The following is a 22,634-nucleotide window of genomic DNA, read 5'->3' on the forward strand; positions in this document are numbered from 1 at the left end:
TTGTATGTTCATATCAAGAGTAGGGTTTCATGTAAAAGTCACTAGAGAAAACTAGCATTTGCTGAATTCAAGAAGGTCAAAGGGATATAGTTGCATGAGGAGATAATGTTTTTGCAAGTTCTTTAAGATTGTTCAGTCTGAATCAAGTTATATTTTTCAATTGAGGCATTTAATAGGGTATTAGAAAATTATTATACAAATAAATAAGATACAAGGACATGGAAAAAGAAAGGCAGGAGAATGGCACTAAGTTACAAAGCTCATTTGGAGAGTCGATGCTGACAAAATGGGCCAAATGAACTAAAATGTTTAAGCATTTTCTAAATACTGTATCCAAGCACAGTACTAGCATGATTGGTCCACTAGAGGGTGTCGTACCTTCATTTAAAACAAGTCCTCATGATTCTACAAGTTGCACACACTTCATGTTGAATCTTGGAAATCTCTAGAATGTTTTCATTTCTTCATGAATATTAATGATTGTAGCAAATTTTCATATTTCAGCCATTTCCCACATTTTCACTTTCACCCCTTTCCCTACTCCCAGAACTGCAAGAGTTCCACTTGTCATTCCTTTTCATCCCACCAGCCAAATATCAACCTGTGCTGTTTATATATCCTCCAGGGAGATGCCACAACCAAACCAACCACAATCAGCATTCTGAAGAGACCGTCCTCAGCACGAGACACTGTCCTACAATCTTCATCAACACTCATCATCGTTCCATGTAATCATAGAAGATGTAACAGCAGCTTTTTCACTACTCCCAACTGTTCAAGGCCCCAAATGTACCTTTTAGTGAACCAGCAGTTTACTTGCACTTATTTCAAGTCAGTACACCGCACTTGTTTCTCACTATGCAGTCTCATCTACAATGGGGAGACCAAACATGGATTAAATTAATGATAAAACAAAGAATTGCAGATGCTGGAGATCTGCAACAAAGAAAAAAACAGAAATTGCTGGAGAAAATCAGCAGGTTTGGCACCATCTGTGGAGAGAAAATAGAGCTTACCATTCTAGGGTCACTTGTCTTGAAACATTAACTGCTTCTCTGCAATTGCTTTGTTACAGATTCAAGGAATATTTACAGAACACTTCCACTCAGTTTAGAAGCATAACTCCACATTTCAAGTTAATTGCCTTGCTTTCTCACTGACATTTCTGTCCTCGACTTGCTGCAGTTTTCAAAGTTCAATGCAAGCTCAAGAACATCCAAGCCACCTTTCAATTAGGCATTGGAGTCAGTGAGTTCAACAATTTCCTGTACCCTATTTTGTGTTTTTTTAGCTAAGTGCTGCTTTTAAACGTTTTATTCATAATTTTGCTTTCAAATGAGCTGTGCATTAGCCTGCCCTGTACTGCAACCATTACCACATTGGTTTTTTTCCATCATATCTTTGTAATTTAGTCCCTTCCGTCCTCTCAGAGACTTGCCCTTTTGTTTCTTCCCTCCTCTTCCTTTTTACAGCTGCAATTAACTTGTCACATTTCTAACTTCAGTTCTGAACTGGTCATTTTTGACTCAAAACATTAACCTGGTTTTTCCTTCTACTTATTCTGCCAAACCAAAATATCTCCAGCATTTTTGTTCCATATCAGATTTCCTGCATCTGCAGTGCTTTACTTTTACATTTCAGGTTCACCTGGACAAAATACTTTGAACAGAATGATCAAAAAGTAGATGCCCTATAATAGAGTTCCATTTTTTTTAAACTTATTTATGGGTGGCACGGTGGCTCAGTGGTTAGCACTGCTGCCTCACAGCACCAGAGACCTGGGTTCAATTTCCATCTCGGGCAACTGTCTGCGTGCAGTTTGCACGTTCTCCCCATGTCTGCGTGGGTTTCCTCAGGGTGCTCTGGTTTCCTCCCACAGTCCAAAGATGTGCAGGTTAGATGAACTGGCCACGCTAAATTGCCTGTAGTGTTAGATGCATTAGTCAGGGGTGAATATAGTGGAATGGGTCTGGGTGGGTTGCTCTTCAGAGGGTCTGTGTGGACTTGTTGGGACGAAGGGCCTGTTTCCACACTGTAGGGAATCTAATCTATTCTAATCTAAATGCACAGATACAGTGATCTTGTGTAATTGTAAAATTCTAGTAGTTTGAGTAGACTATTAAAATATAAACCTGCACCTCACAAAGTATGCAATATCCAAATACTCTGGAAAAATAGGACGGGTTTTGTAATTGCAAAGAAACTTTGTGGCTGGTACTTACAGTCATAGAGTTATACAGCATGGAAACAGACCCTTCAGTCTAACTTGTCCATGCCAATCAGATATACTAAATTAACCTAGTCCCATTTGGCAGCATTTGGCTCATATCCCTCTAAACCATTCCTAATCATGTGCCCATCCAGATGCATTTTAAATGTTCTAATTGTAACAGCCTCCACCACTTCTGCTGGCATAAATGCACCACCCTCTGCATGAAAAAGTTGCTCCTTAGGTCCCTTTTGATTTGTTCCCCTCTCACCTTAAACCTACACCCTCTAGATTTGGACTCACCTACCCTGGGGAAATTCACCCTATCTATGCCCCTCTATAAGGTCACTTCTTAACCTCCAACACTCCAGGGAAAATAGCCCCAGCCTATTCATCCTCTCCCTGTAATCTTCCAACCACGACCACATCCATGGAAATCTTTTCTGCACCCTTTCAAGTTTAACAACATTCTTCCTACAGAGGGGGTTGCAGTATTCCAAAAATGGTCAAACCAATGTCTTGTACATCCACAACGTGACATTCCAACTCCTCTACTCAATGCACTGGCCAATAAAGGCAAGTGTACCAAAGACCGTTTTCACTACCCTGTCGACCTGTGACTCCACCTTCAAGGAGCTGTGAACCCCAAGGTCTCTTTGTTCAGCAACATTCCCCAGGACCCTACCATTAAATTTACGTCCTGCTCTAATTTGCAACACCTCATATTTACCTAAATTAAATTCCATCTGTTACCCCTTGGGCCATCTGACCAAGATCCCATTGTACTCTGAGATAACCTTCTTCACCATCTATGACACCACTAATTTTGGTATCACTTGCAAACTTACTAATGACTGTTTAACTCTGGAAAATTCTCATTTCGTTCATCACAAGTGATCTATTTTAATAATTCTGCCAAGAGATGTTCCAGGTGAATGATTCATGTCATGTCTCAGGAAATCTAATGAAAGGGATAGTGTTATAATATTTCAATCAGACCAGCCCCCTATCTGGTCAGTAAAAATGGATTTGGAAGAATTTACCTAACTTGGAGAACTCTCAATCTTGGTCTAAGACTGAAAAAAATCACTATACTCACTGCAATGTTTCAGCATTGGTCCTTAACATTTCAAAATTCTTGATGCATACTATTTTAGCTACTTGCACCTTACCTAGGAAGTAGCACTAAGTACATAACTTAGAAATTGATTCTCACATCTACTGAAGCACGAAGCAAATCAAGCATTCGGTTCTCTTTATTTCAATATAGTTTTCCCTGGAACAAATCACTAGCCTGTCAACAAAGGCTTTGGCTTGAAAGGTTGCACTTTCCATCAGCATTGCATGACCAAGAGAATTTCCCATAGGCATAAATGAACAATTTGCAGTGGGTAACCTGTTTGATCATGTAATGAATGCATCTTCCATGGCCATCAAATCCCATAATCGGATTCAAAGCTAGAACTTCTTGCAAAGGGAGACTACCTTCTGCACTATAAGACCTCTATCGTATGTATGACTTCCCCTGAAATACAAACATCAGATCATTACAAACAGGTGCACGTCATCACAGTAAAATAAGTTCTTAATAGAAGTACGCTGAACACAATTAAGCTTCTCTTCTTCATCATTTCACTCAACGGTTTTAATCACTGGTATCGCTGCCTGACAGTTCTTTGGAAATTCCATGATTGAATGTGCTTTAAGGCTGTGCTAAAGAGAATTCTGACTTACTGGATACCTAAAAAGTATCTTTTTTTAAATTGAAGAAACCACTCTCAACATGATTACTTTCCTTGCATTGGTAACTACTCCACAATTATGACGTTTAGACAGAACTGAATAGGTCAATATAATGTTTCCAGTGCGAAAAGGGTTGAAGCAGTCCTAACAAGCAAAGCTGCTTGACAAAGTTGTAGGAATATGGAAATGCCCTTGAGTGGCATAAAATATTATCATCCTATTCACTGGGTTGCAGAAAAACCCAGTGCTTGCTTCTGCAGTCAGCACAATTCAAAACCATGCTGAATACAAAGCTTCACAAGAATTATCTACTCCATTTCAGGGATGTCAACATAGTACTTTACAAAACATTACATATTACTTATCATGCCTATAGAGTTTGCTCTGAGAAAAGACTATCATCCTGTGTTCTTTTGTATACATCTACCCAACAGTGTTACTTCAGTAAATATCAGGGTGCAGGGAATCTGAATAAAAACCAAAAGAACTGCGGATGCTGTAAACCACAAACAAAAACAGAAGTTGCCAGAAAAGCTCAGCAGATCTGGCAGAAAACAGAAATCAAAGTTAACGTTTCGGGTCCAGTGACCTTTCCTTTGAATTTCCTCCAGTTCTGAGGACGGGTCTCCGGACCCGAAATGTTAACTTTGATTATTCTTCACAGATGCTGCCAGACCTGCTGAGCTTTTCCAACAACTTCTGTTTTTGTTGTAGGGAATCTGATATGTCCATTTTACAACAGTTCAATTCTTCTAATCTTTCCAAATTCAGTTATTATATCACCTAACTTAAATATTTATAGAAGATTACACAAATGTGATTATGTCAATCATCTCACCCAAAGAGATAATTATTTATTTAACTGCAACGCGCTCTCTCAGACTGGAAATTAATAAACTAACTGAACAAAGGACAAGTAAGTCTAAGTGTAAGACAGTCTTGAAACTCAAACTTGGAGTATTTTAATTTCTCATGGGCTTCAACCTGCAAAAGCATTTACTGAAAACCATAACACACAACGATCCATACAAACAGAGTAGTTGCTACCAAAAAATGAGATTTTTGAAGCTTCTCAAATATTATTTTTACCTTACGAATTACAAATTGAACATCCTCTCTGTGCTAAGTTATTCTTCTTTTAGAAAAGAATGTCAAATCAAAATAAAATCAGTATCCTATGACAAAGCAAATGAATCTTGAATAATTTTATTTACTCTATACGATTTTGGCCTGCAAGCATAACGTTATTCACAAACTAGTTGTTCTATGGTCATAAAGAATAATGTTCTATATCCAAAGATTAAAGCAAACAATTTGATAAAAATAACATTGAAATAAATAAATGAACTCATTTCGGCTCTAACTGCATTGAATTAAAGACACATGAAAAAAAACTCTTTCATTATTTATCACGTTTATGCAGAAGTCTGCATAATTTATTACGCTGATTGAATTCAATCAGTATTCGGAACTGAATCTTCAAAACATAATGAATATTTTATTTACAATGCACTTTGAGCAAGATATATTTGTAAAATAATTTGTTTACGGCAAGTATGGCTAGTGGTTAAGATACTGGACTAGCAAGGTCACGATTTCAAATCAGAAAACATATTGAACACAAAAAAAAACTCAATTTGTGAACGAGTACCAGTAGAAAGAAAAATGACGATGAACCATATATAATTGTTCTAAAAAATCCACCGGTTTATCAAGCCACTTGCAATGGGAACATGTCACTCCAAACCTCCAAAAAATATTATGGTCTAATTTGATTCCAGTACCACACAACATCCCATCTTTATATGACCACTGGGCAAAGATGGATGAGAAATAAATATTATCTTGCAAGAATGTAGCCAGAAATGGAGAGGTTAGGCTTTTGTAAAGGGTTACTTTCTAAGAATTGAGATGATGTTTCAACTTGCATTTACTCCAGTTGATGATCCAAAATTGTTTGATATAGACACTGACAGAGAATTTTCTATTTCACAGCATCTAAATCTCTCGAACACAAAATACAAACCAAGCTTTTATCCACAAGCAATTAAGCTTCCATACATATGCAATCTTATCAGACTAATCGTCATTTTGACTGATGTTCACGTGAGGTTGACACTATTTTGGTTACATCTGAATAATTTCTACAAACCTTCATGTTCTCCCTTTACAATTTAAATCCAATTCATGCTCTTCTTTCCATAACAAACTCCAAATAAACATCTTGGCAAATACAGAACAACCTCCATTATCCGAACGTCAATTATCCGAATTTCGGATTATCCGAACAAGATCTCAAGGTCCCGTAAAAACGTCATCAGTTATCCGAACAAAATCCTCCCACCCATCTCGGTCAGATAATCGAGGTTGTTCTGTACCTAATGAAATCTTTGTTACTAATCAATTCAATTTGTTTTTCCAAACTGCTCGAGTATAGCAGTGGAGCTCAGTTTATAAACTTCCAGATCTGCCTATAATCTGTTATAACACACAGTATTTATGAAACAATTCAATGCAATTGAAGGCATTTAAATCTGAATGTAATACTTCTGTTTAAATCTCTGAAAGTCTAAAAGCACTGTTTTTCAAACTGCATTTCCTTGCAACAGATTCCAACCTTTTCCCAAGCAGCAGTCTGAAGTTGAGCCAGTTTGCTTGCAACCTTGGTGTCACACTTAATCCAGACATAAGGTTCCAAGCTCTGACTAGTGTTATCACTAGACCATTTATTTTCACATCCTTAACACTCCAACTTCTTCCCTGCCTCAACTCATCTACTGTTGAAAAGTTGCATTCGGGTTTTCATTACGTTCAGATTATCCTATTCCACACACTACTGCCTGATCTCTCATATTCTATCTTCTGCAAACTGAAGTCATCCAAATCGCAACAGCCCACATCTCAGCTTGCAGCAAGTCCCATCCCTCTACCATTCCAGTGCTTGCTCCATTGGCTCCCAGTCAACTATCCTCTTTATTTGAAAATTCCAATCCAGTTTCTCCATGCCCTCACCCTGCCTACTTCTGTAACCTCCTCCAACCTCAAAATTCTAAGATATCTTTAGACATTTGAACTGATGCTTCCAGTTGTGTAGGCCCCTCGAATACGCGATCCCCGGAATACTGGGTCTCCATAATTACAAAATGACATTTTTGCAGCTTATCAAACCTTACTCTAAATTGGGTGCTATGTGCTTCCTACGTTGCAAAAGTAATTACGCTTCATTAAATCCATCGTCGGCTGGGAAGTACTTTGTCACACCCTTAGAAAAGAAGATGTAAAGTACCGTTCACAATCTAAGTTTTCATTATTCACACATAAGGATTCATTAAAAGAATACTTAATAAGCATTTTTTTTTATACGAAACAACTTTTAAGTGAAGGTGTTCATTCATTTTATGGAGTTAAATTATTAATGATATGACATTATATATAAAGGAAATGGCAAAAATTGGATATCAATCCCTTACAGGTTCATTTTGTTGTTAGCTTTCATGGCTGTATAAAAGAGTTCACTTCAATGTCAAAACAAAACTGCATAGCTCTTCAAGAAAAGAAAGTATAGGTGCAGGGCAGTATGTCATGACTTTAAAAATATTTTCTATACAATCAATGCATCAAGTTAACTAATTTCGGTATGTCAAGAATTAAGTGCAATCAGTTGTCACAATGATTGAAGAAGGGCTTATGCCCGAAACGTCGATTCTCCTGTTCCCTGGATGCTGCCTGATCTGCTGCGCTTTTCCAGCAACACATTTTCAGCTCTGATCTCCAGCATCTGCAGACCTCACTTTCTCCACAATCTATTTTAACCCCAGTGCTGAATCCACCTCTGTTATTTATATAAATGATTTAGATGAGAATATAGAAGGCATTGTTAGTAAGTTTGCAGATGACACCAAAAGTGGTAAGGTGCACAGTCAGCTGAGGTTATCTAAGATTACAAAGCGATCTTGATCAATTGAGTCAATGGGCTGAGGAGTGGCAGATGGAATTTAATTCGGATAAATGTGAGAACAATGGCAGGTCTTTTAAAAATAATGGTAGGGCCCTGGATGGTGTTGTGGACAGAGACACCTAGGGGTTCAGTAAATCAAAAAAATTATTGTGACTCATAATTCTTTGAAGTTTGAGTCACAAAAAGACACAGTGGTTAAGAAGACGCTTAGCACATTTGCCTTCATTGCTCAGCCCTTTGAGTAAAGGAGTTGGAAAGTCATGCTGAAGTTGTACCGCATTTTGGTGAGTCCACTCTGTATCCAGTCCTGGTCATCCTGTTATAGGAAGGAAATTATTAAGCTGGAGAGGGTTCAGAAAAGATTTACCCATATGTGGCCAGAAATAGAGGGTTTGAGTGATAAGGACAGGCTGGGACTTTTTTTCTCCAATGAAGTGTAGGAGGTTGGGTTGACCTTCTGGAGGTTTATAAAATCATGAGTACAGATAAGGTGAATGGCAGGTGTCTTTTTCTCAAGGTTGGGAAATTTCAAGATCGGGGCATATTTTGTAAGGTGAGAGGAGAAAGATTTTAAAAAGCCATGAGGGGCAACTTTTTTTAAAAAAACAAGTGGTCTGAGTGTGGAATGAACAGCTGGAGGAAGTAGTGGATGCAGGCACAGTTACAATGTTTAAAATACATTTGGATAAGTACACGAATAAGAAATGTCAGGAGGGATATGGGCCAAGTGCAGGCAGGTGGGACTAGTTTAGTTTGGGATTATAAAACCAGAAGACATAGGAGTGGATGTAAGGCCATTTGACCCATCGAGTACACTCCACCATTTCATCATGGCTGATGGGCATTTCAATTCCACTTACCCGCACTCTTCCCATAGCTCTTAAATTCTTCATCTCACAAGGAATTATCAGTCTCTGCCTTGAAGACATTTGATATCCCAGCCTCCAATGCGCTCCGTGGTAATGAATTCCATAGGCCCACCACTCTCTGGCTGAAGAAATGTCTCCTTATTTCTGTTCTAAATTGACCCCCCTCTAATTCTAAGGATGTGCCCACGTGTCCTAGTCTCTCCACCTTACGGAAACAAATTCCCAGCTCCACCCTTTCTAAGCCATATATTATCTTGTAAGTTTCTATTAGATCTCCTCTCAATCTTCTAAACTCTCTGAATACAATTCCAGGATCCTCAGCCATTCACCGTTTGTTAGGCCTACCATTCCAGGGCTCATCTGCGTGAATCTCTGCTGGACACGCTCCAGTGCCAGTATGTCCTTCCTGAGGTGTGGGACCGAAAATTTGACACAGTATTCTAAATGGGGCCTAACTAGAGCTTTATAAATTCTCAGAAGCACGTCGCAGCTTTTATATTCCAATCCTCTTGAGATAAATGACAACATTACATTTGCTTTCTTAATCACAGACTCAACCTGTAAGTCAACCTTTAGAGAATCCTGGATTAGCACTCCCAGATCCCTTTGTACTTTTGCTTTATGAATTTTTTCACTGTTTAGAAAATAGCCCATGCCTGTATTCTTCGTTCCAAAGAGCAAGACCTCGCACTTGCTCACGCTGAATTTCATCAGCCATTTCCTGGACGACTCTCCTAAACTGTCTAAATCTTTCTGCAGCGTCCCCACTTCCTCAGTATAACCTGCCTATCCACCTAACTTTGTATCATTGGCGAACTTCGCCAGAATGCCCCCAGTCCCTTCATCCAGATCATTAATATATAAAGTGAACAGCTGCGGCTCCAACATTAAACCCTGTGGGACACCACTTGTCACCAGCCTACATTCCGAAAAAGAACCTTTTATCCCAACTCTCTGCCTTCTGTCAGACAGCCAATCCCCAATCCATGCCAGTACCTCATTGCAAACACCATGGGCTCTCACCTTACTCAGCAGCCTCCCATGAGGGACCTTATCAAAGGCCTTTTCGAAATCTAGATAGATAACATCCACTGGATTTCCCTGGTCTAACCTACTTGTTACCTCTTCAAACAGAGGTAACAAAGAATTCCAAAAGGTTTGTCAGGCATGACCTCCCCCTACTAAATCCATGCTGACTTGTTCTAATCCGAACCTGCACTTCCACTGCCAATTATGATTGGCATGGACTGGTTGGACTGAAGGGTCAGTGTCCATGCTGTATGACTCTATGGTAGCCTTTATTGAAAAATGTAACAGAAAAGGTATCAAATCAAATGTCTCTGCTGAAATATATCAAAAACGCCATAGTTGAGAAAGTTAAGGCACTCTGGTTATCCATGACTACATCACCCTTCACAACATCTGGTGCTTTGCAAACAACTTTGAGAAGAGTTTTAATCATAGTAAAAGTTTATAATTTTTGTTCAGTAGATTGTATATTGCATAGAAGGCATTGCGTACAATAGATCCGAATTTTTTTTTAATCACGCACTAACCTGGTGAAACACTTCATTGATAAAATTTACATTAGCTTGAGAGGAAAAGAGAACTCTCTGAACCATCTCATAGACTGGCTGATATTCTTCTTCAATGCTGCAGAGGCTGGAGGTGCTGAGTCTTCTTTCAGATAGAGTGCTGCTATTGGAGTGAGATCGATCCTGCTCAGAGGTCCCACTTGCTTCTGATTCAATGGCTTTCTCCTGAGTTGATGGGTTTGCAGTCACTGACTGCTCAGCCAAGAAGAAATATTTAAAAAAACAGAAATTTAAGAAATGCATCTATTTGCCTCAAATGAAAATTTTTGTCCTGCTAATTATTGTTATCACACCCAGGCACTGTCAACGTCAATGCAATTTAAATTTATATCAAGTATTTTTGAATGTAATACAGAGATGTAGTCCAGCATTTTTGAACTCCGTCTTAGGCAGTCGATAGATAATTAAGCTCAATCTCCAAGGAATTTTCAAGCATAAGTGAAATTTCACATTAGATTATGAACATGATCTCCTGCTAAATACAGTTAATCATTGGTGAAACAGCCAACGTCAATTGCATTTTACAGAATGCCACCTATATGTATTGTTCATTTAATTAACCAACAAAGCCAAACTTCTCAATCCAGCGCAAAACTATTTGCTGTCAGAGATGCTTGGCAGGGAACAAATATAATTTGTATAGATGGGTGCTCCTAGAAAAAGAAAATGCATTTCTTTATGTAGCTGTGCTCTAACTGATAATAGTGAACTTTTGCCATCTTAAAAATTTGGCAGATTAATTTCCTGCACCGATGATTGTAAATCTCGCAGATCCGAATTCAAGAATTGCTTCCCAGAATAACTCATCGTTTAAAAAAAAGATATATTTAGGAAACAAGAAAATATTGCATTTACATCAAATTTTAAACACTATTTGAATATCAAGTTTTGAAGCAAAATTTGTATGCCAAAACGTGCATTCACTTAGTTGCTCATTTCAAGTAGCTGAAAAGTCTGCAGAGGCCACGAATCAAGGGAGAACATGGGTTAGAAATTCTTTTATTTCTGGTTAAACAAGCAAAGTAAAATTAAATGTATTACTGGTTCTTTGATAATTAAGGAAGAAACCTATCAAGTTCAGTCAGACATTTATATTACCTTATCTAAAGATCAGATTAAAACAGAAAACTGTAGGATTGGGTCATGATATTGGCTGAGCAATTTTAAATGTCTGCCAACTGAGTCTTTACAGGATAGTGGAAGCAACATCACTGCACTTTGTTCAATATGTGCAGTGCTCAAAGAAACCAAGCATTAGCAGTTTCATGGTTACAACTAGAATTAAAGTACTTAAACATTGCTATATTTCTTAAGTTATCAAACCATCCAAACGTACCTGGATAATTTTAGGTAGCATCTCTCCACCATTCTTAGTGTTTTGATTTGTGGCAGTGTACTTCTTTTCCAGAAAGAAGGTCACAAGCCACTTAATAAATGCCACCCGAGCTGCCAAGTACTGGTCCCTTGTACTGTAAATGCTGTCATTATTTCGTGTTACATTGATATATAGTGGCTTTGGTCTCATCTGAGGAATTTCTGGTTAAGATACATAAAAAGCATCATACTTCTGAACCTTCCATCTTTATCAAGTTTAAAACGATAAAATCAAAACAAGATATTTCTAAGTTTTAATACAACATATTGTTCTACAAATTGTTGAGACAACTCACTATTTGAAACATGTTTGTTTTGTGATGATACTATGGCTTTAAGGGGGTGTTTTTGTCCCTTTTTTTAAATGGAGAAAGGTTGAGACAGAGGTGTCAAGCAGCCTGCTCCAAAGCCAATAAAGTAAACTGCTTGAAAGGCCGTGGGTTTTTTTTAAAGTTAGAACAATAAAAGCAGCCTGAATCGGTGGGGTCAAGCTCCCACAGAACCAGGACTTCTTTGTTTTAGCTTTAGTCTTCACTGGCAGTTGCTGGGGTCATGAAACTGGGTGAGGAAGCTCTTATTCCTCGCTATTACAGCTAAAAACTGGGGTTCTCTTCCTGATGCTAGAATTGCATGTCAGACAAACTATTTTACTGAAATTGTCTTTGCTGAGAGCGTGTTTGTAAGATGTTACTATATTGGAGCAGTTGATTAGTAATAGTTTACATAAAAACTTTGTTAAGCATTTCAATAGTTACAATTAAGAGCTAATTCTTTTATTTTTATTTTGTCTCTATATTAATTATAGTGCAGGTATGAAGTGTGTTTTATTTCAAACCTGGTAATTTGACCAATTGAATTGCATCTGAAACACAACACCTTACACTCAGCTGTAAACTAAGAAAAAATTAAGATCTAGACTAGCTCTGTAATATATTCTGAAGGGGTTTTGTCTAGTCCATAACAGTTTCCACAAAGGTTTTCAGTTTTACAACCAGTGAACAATTACTGACACTATTTATAACAAGGATTTAACCTGCAGCAAACGTGAAGAGCCAAGATCAGTCACCATATAATTCTCTCAATCAATCATGATCAAACGAGAATAAAAACCTTACAATATTACATCTATGTAAGTTCACCATTTTGCCATTTGCTATAATGGATCCTGATGTGATTTTGTTTTTAAAAGTTACTTGACATTGTTAGTGGCAATAGAACAGAGTGGAGTGAGCTTAACACGTGCATGCTCACTTCTGATAAATCTTCCTTGGAATTTTCATGGATATACCTAACTGGCTAAACTTTTTTGCAGCAATAAAATTTCTATCACTTTTGTGCTGATACAGTAGTACAATCTACATGGAATTCTAGGACTCACTATTCCCCAAAATCATGGATGAAAAGCTCACACTGGGAAAACAAAACTTTCATCCTGCGTCTATATACAATTATGTTGGCAGCTTTCATGAACTTGGCAAAAGTGAGGACTGCAGATGCTGGAAACCAGAGTTTTGATCAGAGTGGTGCTGGAAAAGCACAGCAGGGCAGGCAGCATCAGAGGAGCAGGAAAATTAACGTTTCGGGCAAAAGCTGGTTTCCAGCATCTGCAGTCCTCACTTTTGCCCAGAATGAGAGGAGTGCAGGTATCTCAGAGGGTTGAAGAATTTAAGGAAATTTTAGTGATAAGACATAGTGAGGTCATGGAAGTTTTTAAAAACAAAAAAAGAATAGCATTTTGAAATTGACCTGTTGGTTAATCAGTAGTCAATGCTAATCAGAGAGCAAAGTGGTGATGGGTGAATAGGATAGGAATGAATTAGCACAGGAGCTGCAGAGATAATCTTAAGTTTATCAAGGATAGAGTCCAAAACATCGATTTTCCTGCTCCTCAGATGCTACCTGAACTGCTGTGCTTTTCCAGCACCACTCTAATCCAGAATCTGGTTTCCAGCACCTGCAGTCATTGATTTTACCCATTTGAAAGGATAGTAGGTCGCAAATCAAGTGAAGTTGCACAGTGGAAATAAGCAGGTGCAGTATGAAGCTCATCACAGCATCACATATGACACCACTTTTGATAACCAGCTGTTTTATATCAAGAAGTTGCTAGCAAAAGGAATGGATGATGTGGTAAAACTGAGTTTGCAGTGGGCACCAAAAATGATGGACTCAATCTATCAAACATTTCCAATACCGAACAACCTAGATGGCCTCCTCTTTCAAAGACCACAATTTCCCCTCAGACGTGGTTGACGATGCTCTCCACCGCATCTCCTTCACTTCCCGCTCCTCCGCCCTTGACCTCCACCCCTCCAACCGCCACCAGGACAGAACCCCACTGGTCCTCACCTACTGCCCCACCAACCTCCAGATACATGGTATCATTTCCGCCACCTCCAAACAGACCCCACCACCAAGGATATATTTCCCTCCCCTCCCCTATCAGCGTTCCGGAAAGACCACTCCCTCCGCGACTCCCTCGTCAGATCCACACCCCCCACCAACCCAACCTCCAGTCCGGGCACCTTCCCCTGCAACCGCAGGAAATGCAAAACCTGCGCCCACACCTCCCCCTCACTACCCCCCAAGGGATCCTTCCATATCCGTCAGAAATTCACCTGCACCTCCACGCACATCATTTACTGCATCCGCTGCACCCGATGTGGCCTCCTTAACATTGGGGAGTCAGGCCGCCTACTTGCGGAATGTTTCAGAGAACACCTGTAGGACACCCACACCAACCAACCCAACTGCCCCATGGCTGAACACTTTAACTCCCCCTCCCACTCCGCCAAGGGCATGCAGGTCCTTGGCCTCCTCCATCACCAGACCATGGCAACACGACTAGGTAAACGCCTGGAGGAAGAGCACCTCATCTTCCACCTAGGAACCCTCCAACCACAAGGGATGAATGCAGATTTCTCCAGCTTTCTCATTTCCCCTCCCCCAACCTTTTCTCAGTCCCAACCCTCAGACTCAGCACCGCCTTTTTGACCTGCAATCTTCTTCCCGACCTCTCCGGCCCCACCCCCACTCTGGCCTATCACCCTCACCTTAACCTCCTTCCACCTATCGTATTCCCAATGCCCCTCCCCCAAGTCCCTCCTCCCTACCTTTTATCTTGGCCTGCTTGGCACACCCTCCTCATTCCTGAAGAAGGGCTTATGCCCGAAACGTCGATTCTCCTGTTCCTTTGATGCTGCCTGACCTGCTGCGCTTTTCCAGCAACCATTTTTAAGCTCCAATTATCTCAGACTACACAATGATGTTTGCCCCAAACAAAATAAGCAACAGAAGCTATTACAGCATTTGCAATACTGAGTACAAGATTCAGTGTCAAAAGGTATTTGGACTCAAATCAGTCGATAAATAAACTCATGTTTAGTCAAATATTGAGACAAAAGTTGGTGGCATGTTCTGCTTTACCAGGTTAGTATTAAATCCAGCATTTCTTTATGCATAATTAAATGATTAAGTTTTTAGCAGAATGTTTTACTCACCAAGTACAGGATTGTAAAGGTTGGTAAATTTTGTGAAGGATGGAAATAAATGGGAAAGGTAGTACTTCTTAAATAAGGCAAAAAGAAACTTGAAGCCACTTTCTTGTTTTTCTTTATTCTTCCATTCTAAACTTGCAGCCTTAAAATTTAAAGCAAAACATTAATTCAATAAAACTAGATAATTAAAAAAAAATATTCCAAGTAATGTTTGTGAAATGTATATTTAAACACAAGACACTTATTCATTCTTCTAATTTGTCTTTTCTCCCTTTTTAGATCCTTAACACAGTAAGTTGCTAACCATGAAAGATGTCAAACTGTCACAAACGTCAAAAAGATTCCATGATCATCGTCTCATATTCATCTTCTGAGAAGAAACTTAACTCCCATTCAGTGCATCTAATTCAGTTTACCACCACCTTCTGAAGTGCAACTAATAATGGGAAATAAATGCTGGTCCCGCCAGCAAAGCTCACATACCTTGAATAACAAAAGTGTACCAATCTGCTTTGCAACAACTTAACCATGCATGTAAAATGTCAAAATAAGATTTTCAAACATACTGGTATCATTATGCAACACTTTTTCTTCTGTTCCAACTTTTATTGTTTTCAGCAATATGTGTCACAATATAAAATGAACATGAAATAAAATGCGAAACTGTGGAGATACTAGGTTTGAAAATCAACAGCGGGTGACCTCAAAATTCACAGTGGGCATGTGCCTTCCAGGAATCACTGTCCATCACTCCAGTGATTTGGGAGAAAATTAACTCACGTGCTTGCAAATGACATGCACTACTAGGTCATTATCTAGAGAATGTTATATAAATGAACCTTGAAAGTTCATCACAGGTACAAACATTCACTCTTATTCAGGAGAGAACTACTAGCTGCTCCTTCAAGCCTCCTTTCAAAAGGAAGCATTAAAACAATTTAAACAATACAACTGCTTTCAACTTTTCAAAAGTCCCGTGTACCACAACTGGTCAACAAACACACTGAGGCTAAACAACTATACCACTAATGACGATGCACCGCATCTGTCTTAGATTCTGGGACATGAAAATGGTCCAGCACTGGAGTAGAGGAGAGCAGACACGAATGCACAAGCACTTGCCCAGAACAAATACTGTATGATCGAGACACAGCATATCCAAGTAATAGCTTTGCTTCTAGCCATTCTAATTACTTAGATTACTTAGTGTGGAAACAGGCCCTTCGGCCCAACAAGTCCACACCGATCCGCCGAAGCGCAACTCACCCAGACCCATTCCCCTATATTTAGCCCTTCACCTAACACAACAGGCAATTTAGCATGGCCAATTCACCTAACCTGCTCACATTTTTGGACTGTGGGAGGAAACCAGAGCACCCAGAGGAAACCCATGCAGACACGGGGAGAATGTGCAAACTCCACACAGTCAGTCGACTGAGGCGGGAATTGAACCCGGATCTCTGGCGCTGAGAGGCAGCAGTGCTAACCACTGTGCTGCCCTAATCTTCCAAATCTACAATTGCGATTGGAGCATGTCATATTATCTTTGCTTGTTTCCTATGAACCATATAATTTCCTTGATTTTTGCAGAATACACTATTTTTCATTCAACGTCTCACTCTAGTTTATAAATTTATATGATACAACAAATATTTCCTCAATCATATATTGTCGCACTTTTAAAAATATATTTTATTAAAAATAGATTTTTTAATATTACAAATATAAAACAATACAATTCAAAACAGTACAAAAAACAAGTAAAAAGAACCCAACCCGCCCTCATGTACAAATATATTTATGGAAAAATATAGAATTAAAAAACTATTAAAATAAATAAATATTAACCAGCAACCAACTAATAAATAGTAATAACTCAACTCAGCCAAACAAGACACCCATATGTTCACAGTTGCTCCTGCCTGGATATTGGACTCGTAAAACGCAATCATTACAGCTGTATAAATGCCCTTGTTAGTGTGGCAAATAATTCTGTCTCCAAGTATTCCAAGAAGGGCTGCCATGTCTTTAAAAAAATTCTCAGTTTTGTGGTGTACTATACTTGTGAAAAAATCCAAGGGAATATGCTCCATAACAATCTTCTGCCAACCCAAAAGGCCTGGGGTTTTTTGGATACCCAACCTAGCAAGATGTTCTTTCCTGTGCAAAAAGTGAGGATATTGAAAAGGTTTTTCTTATGAGCTTCTGCAGGGAACACACTGGGGAGGCCCAGAAGAGGAGAGATTGGGTCCTTCTCCATCCTTACATCCAAAGTCCTCCCCATTGCACCCGCCACAGCATTCCAGAATGTTTGAAGCCGACCATAAGACCAGAGACAATGGGTAAGAGTGACCGTACAGACCTTGCACTTGGGACATGTTGAAGATACCAGTGGTTTAAATTTTGACAAACGGTCCGGAGGCAAGTGGACCCTGTGAAGAATCTTCAACCGTAAAGCGTGAGTCCTATTGCAAATTCATATCTTTCTTGCGTTTTCCCAAATATCTTTCCATGCCTCTGGGGAGACTTCAACATCTAGCTCTCTCTCACACACCCTGCAGAGTTGATCGAACTCATCTGAGGGGACACCCCCAATTGATGATATAAAGAGCCTACAGAAAGTGTACTTAGCACTGACCACCCTCCTCGATGTCGGATTTATAGGAATCAGTCAAAAACTGGAGTCGTATTTTGAATAAAAGCCGTAACTTGAAAAAAAATGGAAGAGGTCCCCATCAGATAGCTCGTATTTCTGTGCTAACTGACCGAGGGACATCATTGTGTCTCCCTCAAATAAATCGCCCATGCAAAACACATCCCCAGTTGCTCAACATTTGACTCCTGAATCTATTGTCCCCGGTTGAAAACCCAGCATACCCACTAAAGGTGGAAAAGAAGAGTTTTGCCAATATTGCCTTCCATTTGCCGAATTGCCCTCCATGCTTGAACAGTATTGATAACTACAGGGTGATGGCAATATTCCCTAACTGTCCTCATTTTTCCCAAAAACAGCAAGCTCATAAGGGGGCACCTTGCCTGGAAGGCTTCGCTATCTAAATTGAAAGAGGGTTCCCACAAGCCCAGTCACTCACGCAAGATAAAAAACGAGCTTAGTTGGTAGCTTTCAATGCATGGAAGGCCCATTCCCCCTAGTCTGTGAGGCAGTTGCAGTTTAGCTAATTTAATGAGGGGCTGCTTACGATGCCAAATAAAGGAACTGAACCAGCCGTTCAGTCTCCTGAATACAGAGGAAACTCGATTATCCGAATACCAATTCTCCAAAAATCGGATTATCCGAGGAAGATCTCGAGGTCCTGATAGAAACATTACATCAAAGACGTGTTTTCAACAGTGATCACATCTTTTGTTTACAGTGATTAAACAGGCACCATCTCCAAATAACTGTCTGCCCGCTCTCTCTCCCCACACGTTCCCTGGAGTTCTACAGAGAGGTGTGTACTCTAAACAACTCCACCCCTTCCCCAGATAATCTCACCAAAATTGTCTTGTACAGGGCAGAGGAGGAACCTGCCAAAGTTGCAGTAAAAAGTTGTGTGCGCGCTATTTGAAGCCTTATCCCACAAAGGCAACTGCAACAGTCTTACTGTTGGTACCCAGTCCAGCTGCCCCAGACAAGGGGGTGAGTGTCTATGGGGTTGGGGATCAGGCGGGGGGGGGGGGGGGGGGGGGGGGGGAGGTATATTGCACGGTGTGGGGGGGAGAGGACAGTGTTGGACAGGGTTGGGGGCGGTAGGCGGGGTCGGGGGGGCAGTGTTGAATGGAGTTTGGGGGGCAGGGTTGGGCGGGGTTGGGGGCATTGTTCGATAAGGCTGGGCGTGGGACAGTGTTGGACGGGAGTTGGGGTGTGGGGGGCAGGTGGCGGTGTTGGACGGGGTTGGGGGCAGGGGGCAGTGTTGGACGAGGTTGGGGCGGTGTTGACAGGGTTGGGGGCGGGGGGCAGTGTCGGTGTTGGGGGCGGAGGCAGTGTTGGACGGGGTTGGGGGCGAGGGATATTGTGGCGGTGTTGAACGAGGTTGGGAGCGGGGAGTGTTGGGGGCAGGGGGGTGTTGGGGGCAGGGGGGTGTTGGGGGCTGGGAGCGGTGTGTGCTGCTGCTAGTCTCCTGAACGGGCAGCTGACTTCAAAAGCTCCGAGCCCCAGGGGAAAGGCTTTTGATCAGTTAACCGAATAATTGATTATCCAAACAAAAGGCATCGAGAAAGGGTTCTTGTTCGGGAGTCATGCCCGGGAACTCCAGATCCTTTTAAAAAAAATCCCATTTTGGCCCGCCCTCCTCAGCCCTCAGATTGGCATAACAGAGTAAAATCTCTGGAATGCCACATTAATCTTTTGGAGTCACATGTTAGGTTTCCAGATCATTCCCTAATCACCGTAATAGCTTGTGGGGCACTCCTTTTCCTGGTGAGATATGCAAAGTATTTGCTTGGCCGGTTACCATGCTCACATAACCTTTGCGTTGCAAAGGTAAGCTCCATCTTTGCTGTCTGCACAGAATTCAATGCAGATCACAGTGCCATAATCCTTTGTAGCTTGACCAACGAGGGCCTATCAAAGTAAGCCTTCTCGGGTGCCTTCAACCATGCTTCGAGAAGATGTTGCTGCTCACCCTTCTGCCGCTTCTTACTAGCAGAGTAGAAAATAACTCATCCTCTGGCATAGGCTTTCACAGTTTTGCAAAGGACGGATGGCCTATTAACCGAGCCTGAGTTAATGTCTAGGAATGCCCAAAATTCCCTAGAGAAATGCTCCACAAACTTCTTATCCTTGAGAATAAAGGGATCCATTCGCTAGTGCCTCGAACCCACTGTAACATCCTTAATCTTGACCAACAGGTACACTGCAGCATGATCAGAGATGGTAATATTACCAATTGCACAAGATACTACTAGGTCTAGGGTTGCCACAGGGATCAGAAAAAAAATCAATCAATCCTGGTGTGACATCTGTGCAGATTGGAAAAACATGTGAAATCCCTGCCTATAGGGAGGAGACGCCTCCAGACATCCACCAACCCACATTCCACACACAGATCCACTAATTGTTTAGAGGGTATAGAGGGATCTCTGGGCAACCTGTCTACTGTGGGATCCATGAGACAATTGAAACCCCTCCCCCCCCCCCCCCTATAATGATACGCCGAGACTCGAGACTGATCAGTTTAGAAAACGCATCTACCAAAAATTTGAGGGGATGAGCTGTGGGGCAATAAACATTTAAAACACCATATTCTTCCCCATTTATCAAGACTTTAAGAATTACAAACCTCCCGTGTGTCTTTAACATATTATAGTAACTTAAATGGGAGATTCCTCCTAACCAATATAGCCACTCCTCTACTTCTGGTATTAAATAATGAAGAGTAAACCCAATCAAAGCCATTCTGCTGTAGTTTCAAAGCTCCCTATCATCCAAGTGTGACTCCTGTAACAAAGCAATATCCATCTGCTCCTTTCTAAGACTCAAAAGTACCTTCTTCCTCTTAATTGATGAGTGACTTCCCTTGATGTTCCAGATACACCATATAATCAAGTCATTAGCCATAACCTTCTGCAGCAACATTTAAATTCCAGAGGAGGAACTCGAACCACAAATCGCTGTGCCTCAGTGTCACATGATCCATCGAACATAAAAACTATATAAACTAAAACCACTACATTTAACAAACGTACAAAACTATCGAAGATTAAAAACAACAAAAACCAAAAAACAAACCAACATATAAAGAGCCAACAGCTCTGAATAGGGGAAATCACCCCGTGCTCAAAAGGGCACATACCTATCCCAAACTGCCCATAAGTAGGCATTCTAGCTATCCCAACCATTTTCCCTCCTCCTAGCTAGAGCCGCACCGCAAACACAAGCGGAAAAGAAAGTAAATACATCATAGAATAGCAATATGAATAAAGAAAAAACATTTTTTAAGGGAAAAAAAGTAAATATCCCACCCATCCTCTGGTATAACTTAACCTAGAAATTGAAAGTACACCTATCAACTGCCCCCAAACATAGTTTAAGCCAAATTATTACCAGTAGGAAAAAAAAGGAACTGAAAGCTCCAACTGGACTTCCTTTGCTTTTTAAAAAAAAATAAAGACATAGCCAAACAACGCTACTATTTGTACGTAATAAATTGTTCAGATTAGGCTAATTTGTCCACAAAGTGTCTTGCCTTCTCCGATGTGTCAAAGAGATGTACGGATCCATCCAAGGTTATCCATAGCACCACCGGATGCCTCAGAGAGTAATGAATCCTAAAGCTCTCCCAGTCCTCAAAAAAAAGCATGGACCAGGTTTTTGTTATCAACAAGAATTACTCTTTATTGTAAGTAAATAGACTCTAGCCACACAAAAGTTATGAATGATACACACACACACACACACACACACACACACACACAAAACATGGGTGTTGCGGATGGAAGGAAAGTTGTTCATTCGTCTCCGTTGACACAATCTGTTGTGATGGTTCTTGTGCTGATCAGAATGCTGCTTCTTATTCTTCCTTCTCTGGATGTTTTTACTGGTTTAAAGGTGGGACAGTGGACCAGTTCATGTTTACAGAAAAGTCCCGGAAATGTTAACTACAATTTAAAGCTGACAACAACTGCTGGAGGGAAATTAAACTGATTTTCTTCAGGCTTTTACTGTGGTGAACACACACAGCTACTGAGCTGGAGATCTGAAAGCTTCTCCTTATCTTGTTCACAGCCCCTCGACAGTTCCCACATTCATATCATTCAGTTAGAAATGAAAGGTAGTATATATCAAGATATTGATAAATGAATAATGGATGTTCTATTTTACTGATTTACTTACTGAACATATTTTGTAAAGGACAGAAAAGGTGAGGCACAACAAAAAGACATCCACATTTACATTACATAATACATGAATATAGATCAAATGTGTCAGACAATATTATGTTCTGCACCCACTTCAAAACAAAGCAGGGTAAATAGTCATATGGCTCATTTACTATTTGTGGAACCTTGCTATCTGCAAAGTGGTGCTGTATTTGCCTATTAATGACAATCATTACAAATCAAAAATGATTGCAGAACACTTTTTGAACACCTGAGGACTTGCAGTATACTTAATAAAATGTGTTATATCCTCAGGATAAGAAAGCAAAAATAAAAAAAAACTGAGTTTCAGCTTATAATTGCTAATCAGTAACTTTTGCTGGAAAGTACTTGTGCATGGACATTGGATGAGCCAAGGGAAAGAGTCAAACATTCTATTACCAGCTTTTTGCAGGAAAATTTTATTTATGACTTACTACAATGTCACTGTCTATTGAATTGTTTCCTACTAGGAACCAGCACTTTGAACAGCAGAACAGAGAACAGTAACCTAATACACTTTAAAAT

The 22,634-nt window shown here is 40.2% G+C and overlaps 1 protein-coding gene across 6 annotated transcripts in view; it reads right to left on the bottom strand.

The window, feature by feature from the left end:
* The window catches only part of ralgapa2 (Ral GTPase activating protein catalytic subunit alpha 2), a 562,522-nt gene that overhangs the window by 410,264 nt on the left and 129,624 nt on the right, over nucleotides 1–22,634 (bottom strand). For all 6 annotated transcript variants that reach the window (XR_015758519.1, XM_043696530.2, XM_043696527.2 and 3 more), the window contains 3 exons: nucleotides 15,249–15,387; nucleotides 11,711–11,910; nucleotides 10,336–10,566 (listed from right to left, as the gene is read on the bottom strand). Coding sequence is in view for 5 of the 6 variants with exons in the window: in XM_043696530.2 (XP_043552465.2) it covers nucleotides 10,336–10,566; nucleotides 11,711–11,910; nucleotides 15,249–15,387 (570 nt within the window). In the remaining variant the exon portion in view is untranslated. The remainder of the gene's footprint in view (nucleotides 1–10,335; nucleotides 10,567–11,710; nucleotides 11,911–15,248; nucleotides 15,388–22,634) is intronic.

Source organism: Chiloscyllium plagiosum, unplaced genomic scaffold (assembly GCF_037043375.1).
Source record: "Chiloscyllium plagiosum isolate Xiang-an unplaced genomic scaffold, Cpla_swu_hap1 HiC_scaffold_10, whole genome shotgun sequence".
Classification (NCBI taxonomy): Eukaryota; Metazoa; Chordata; class Chondrichthyes; order Orectolobiformes; family Hemiscylliidae; genus Chiloscyllium; species Chiloscyllium plagiosum.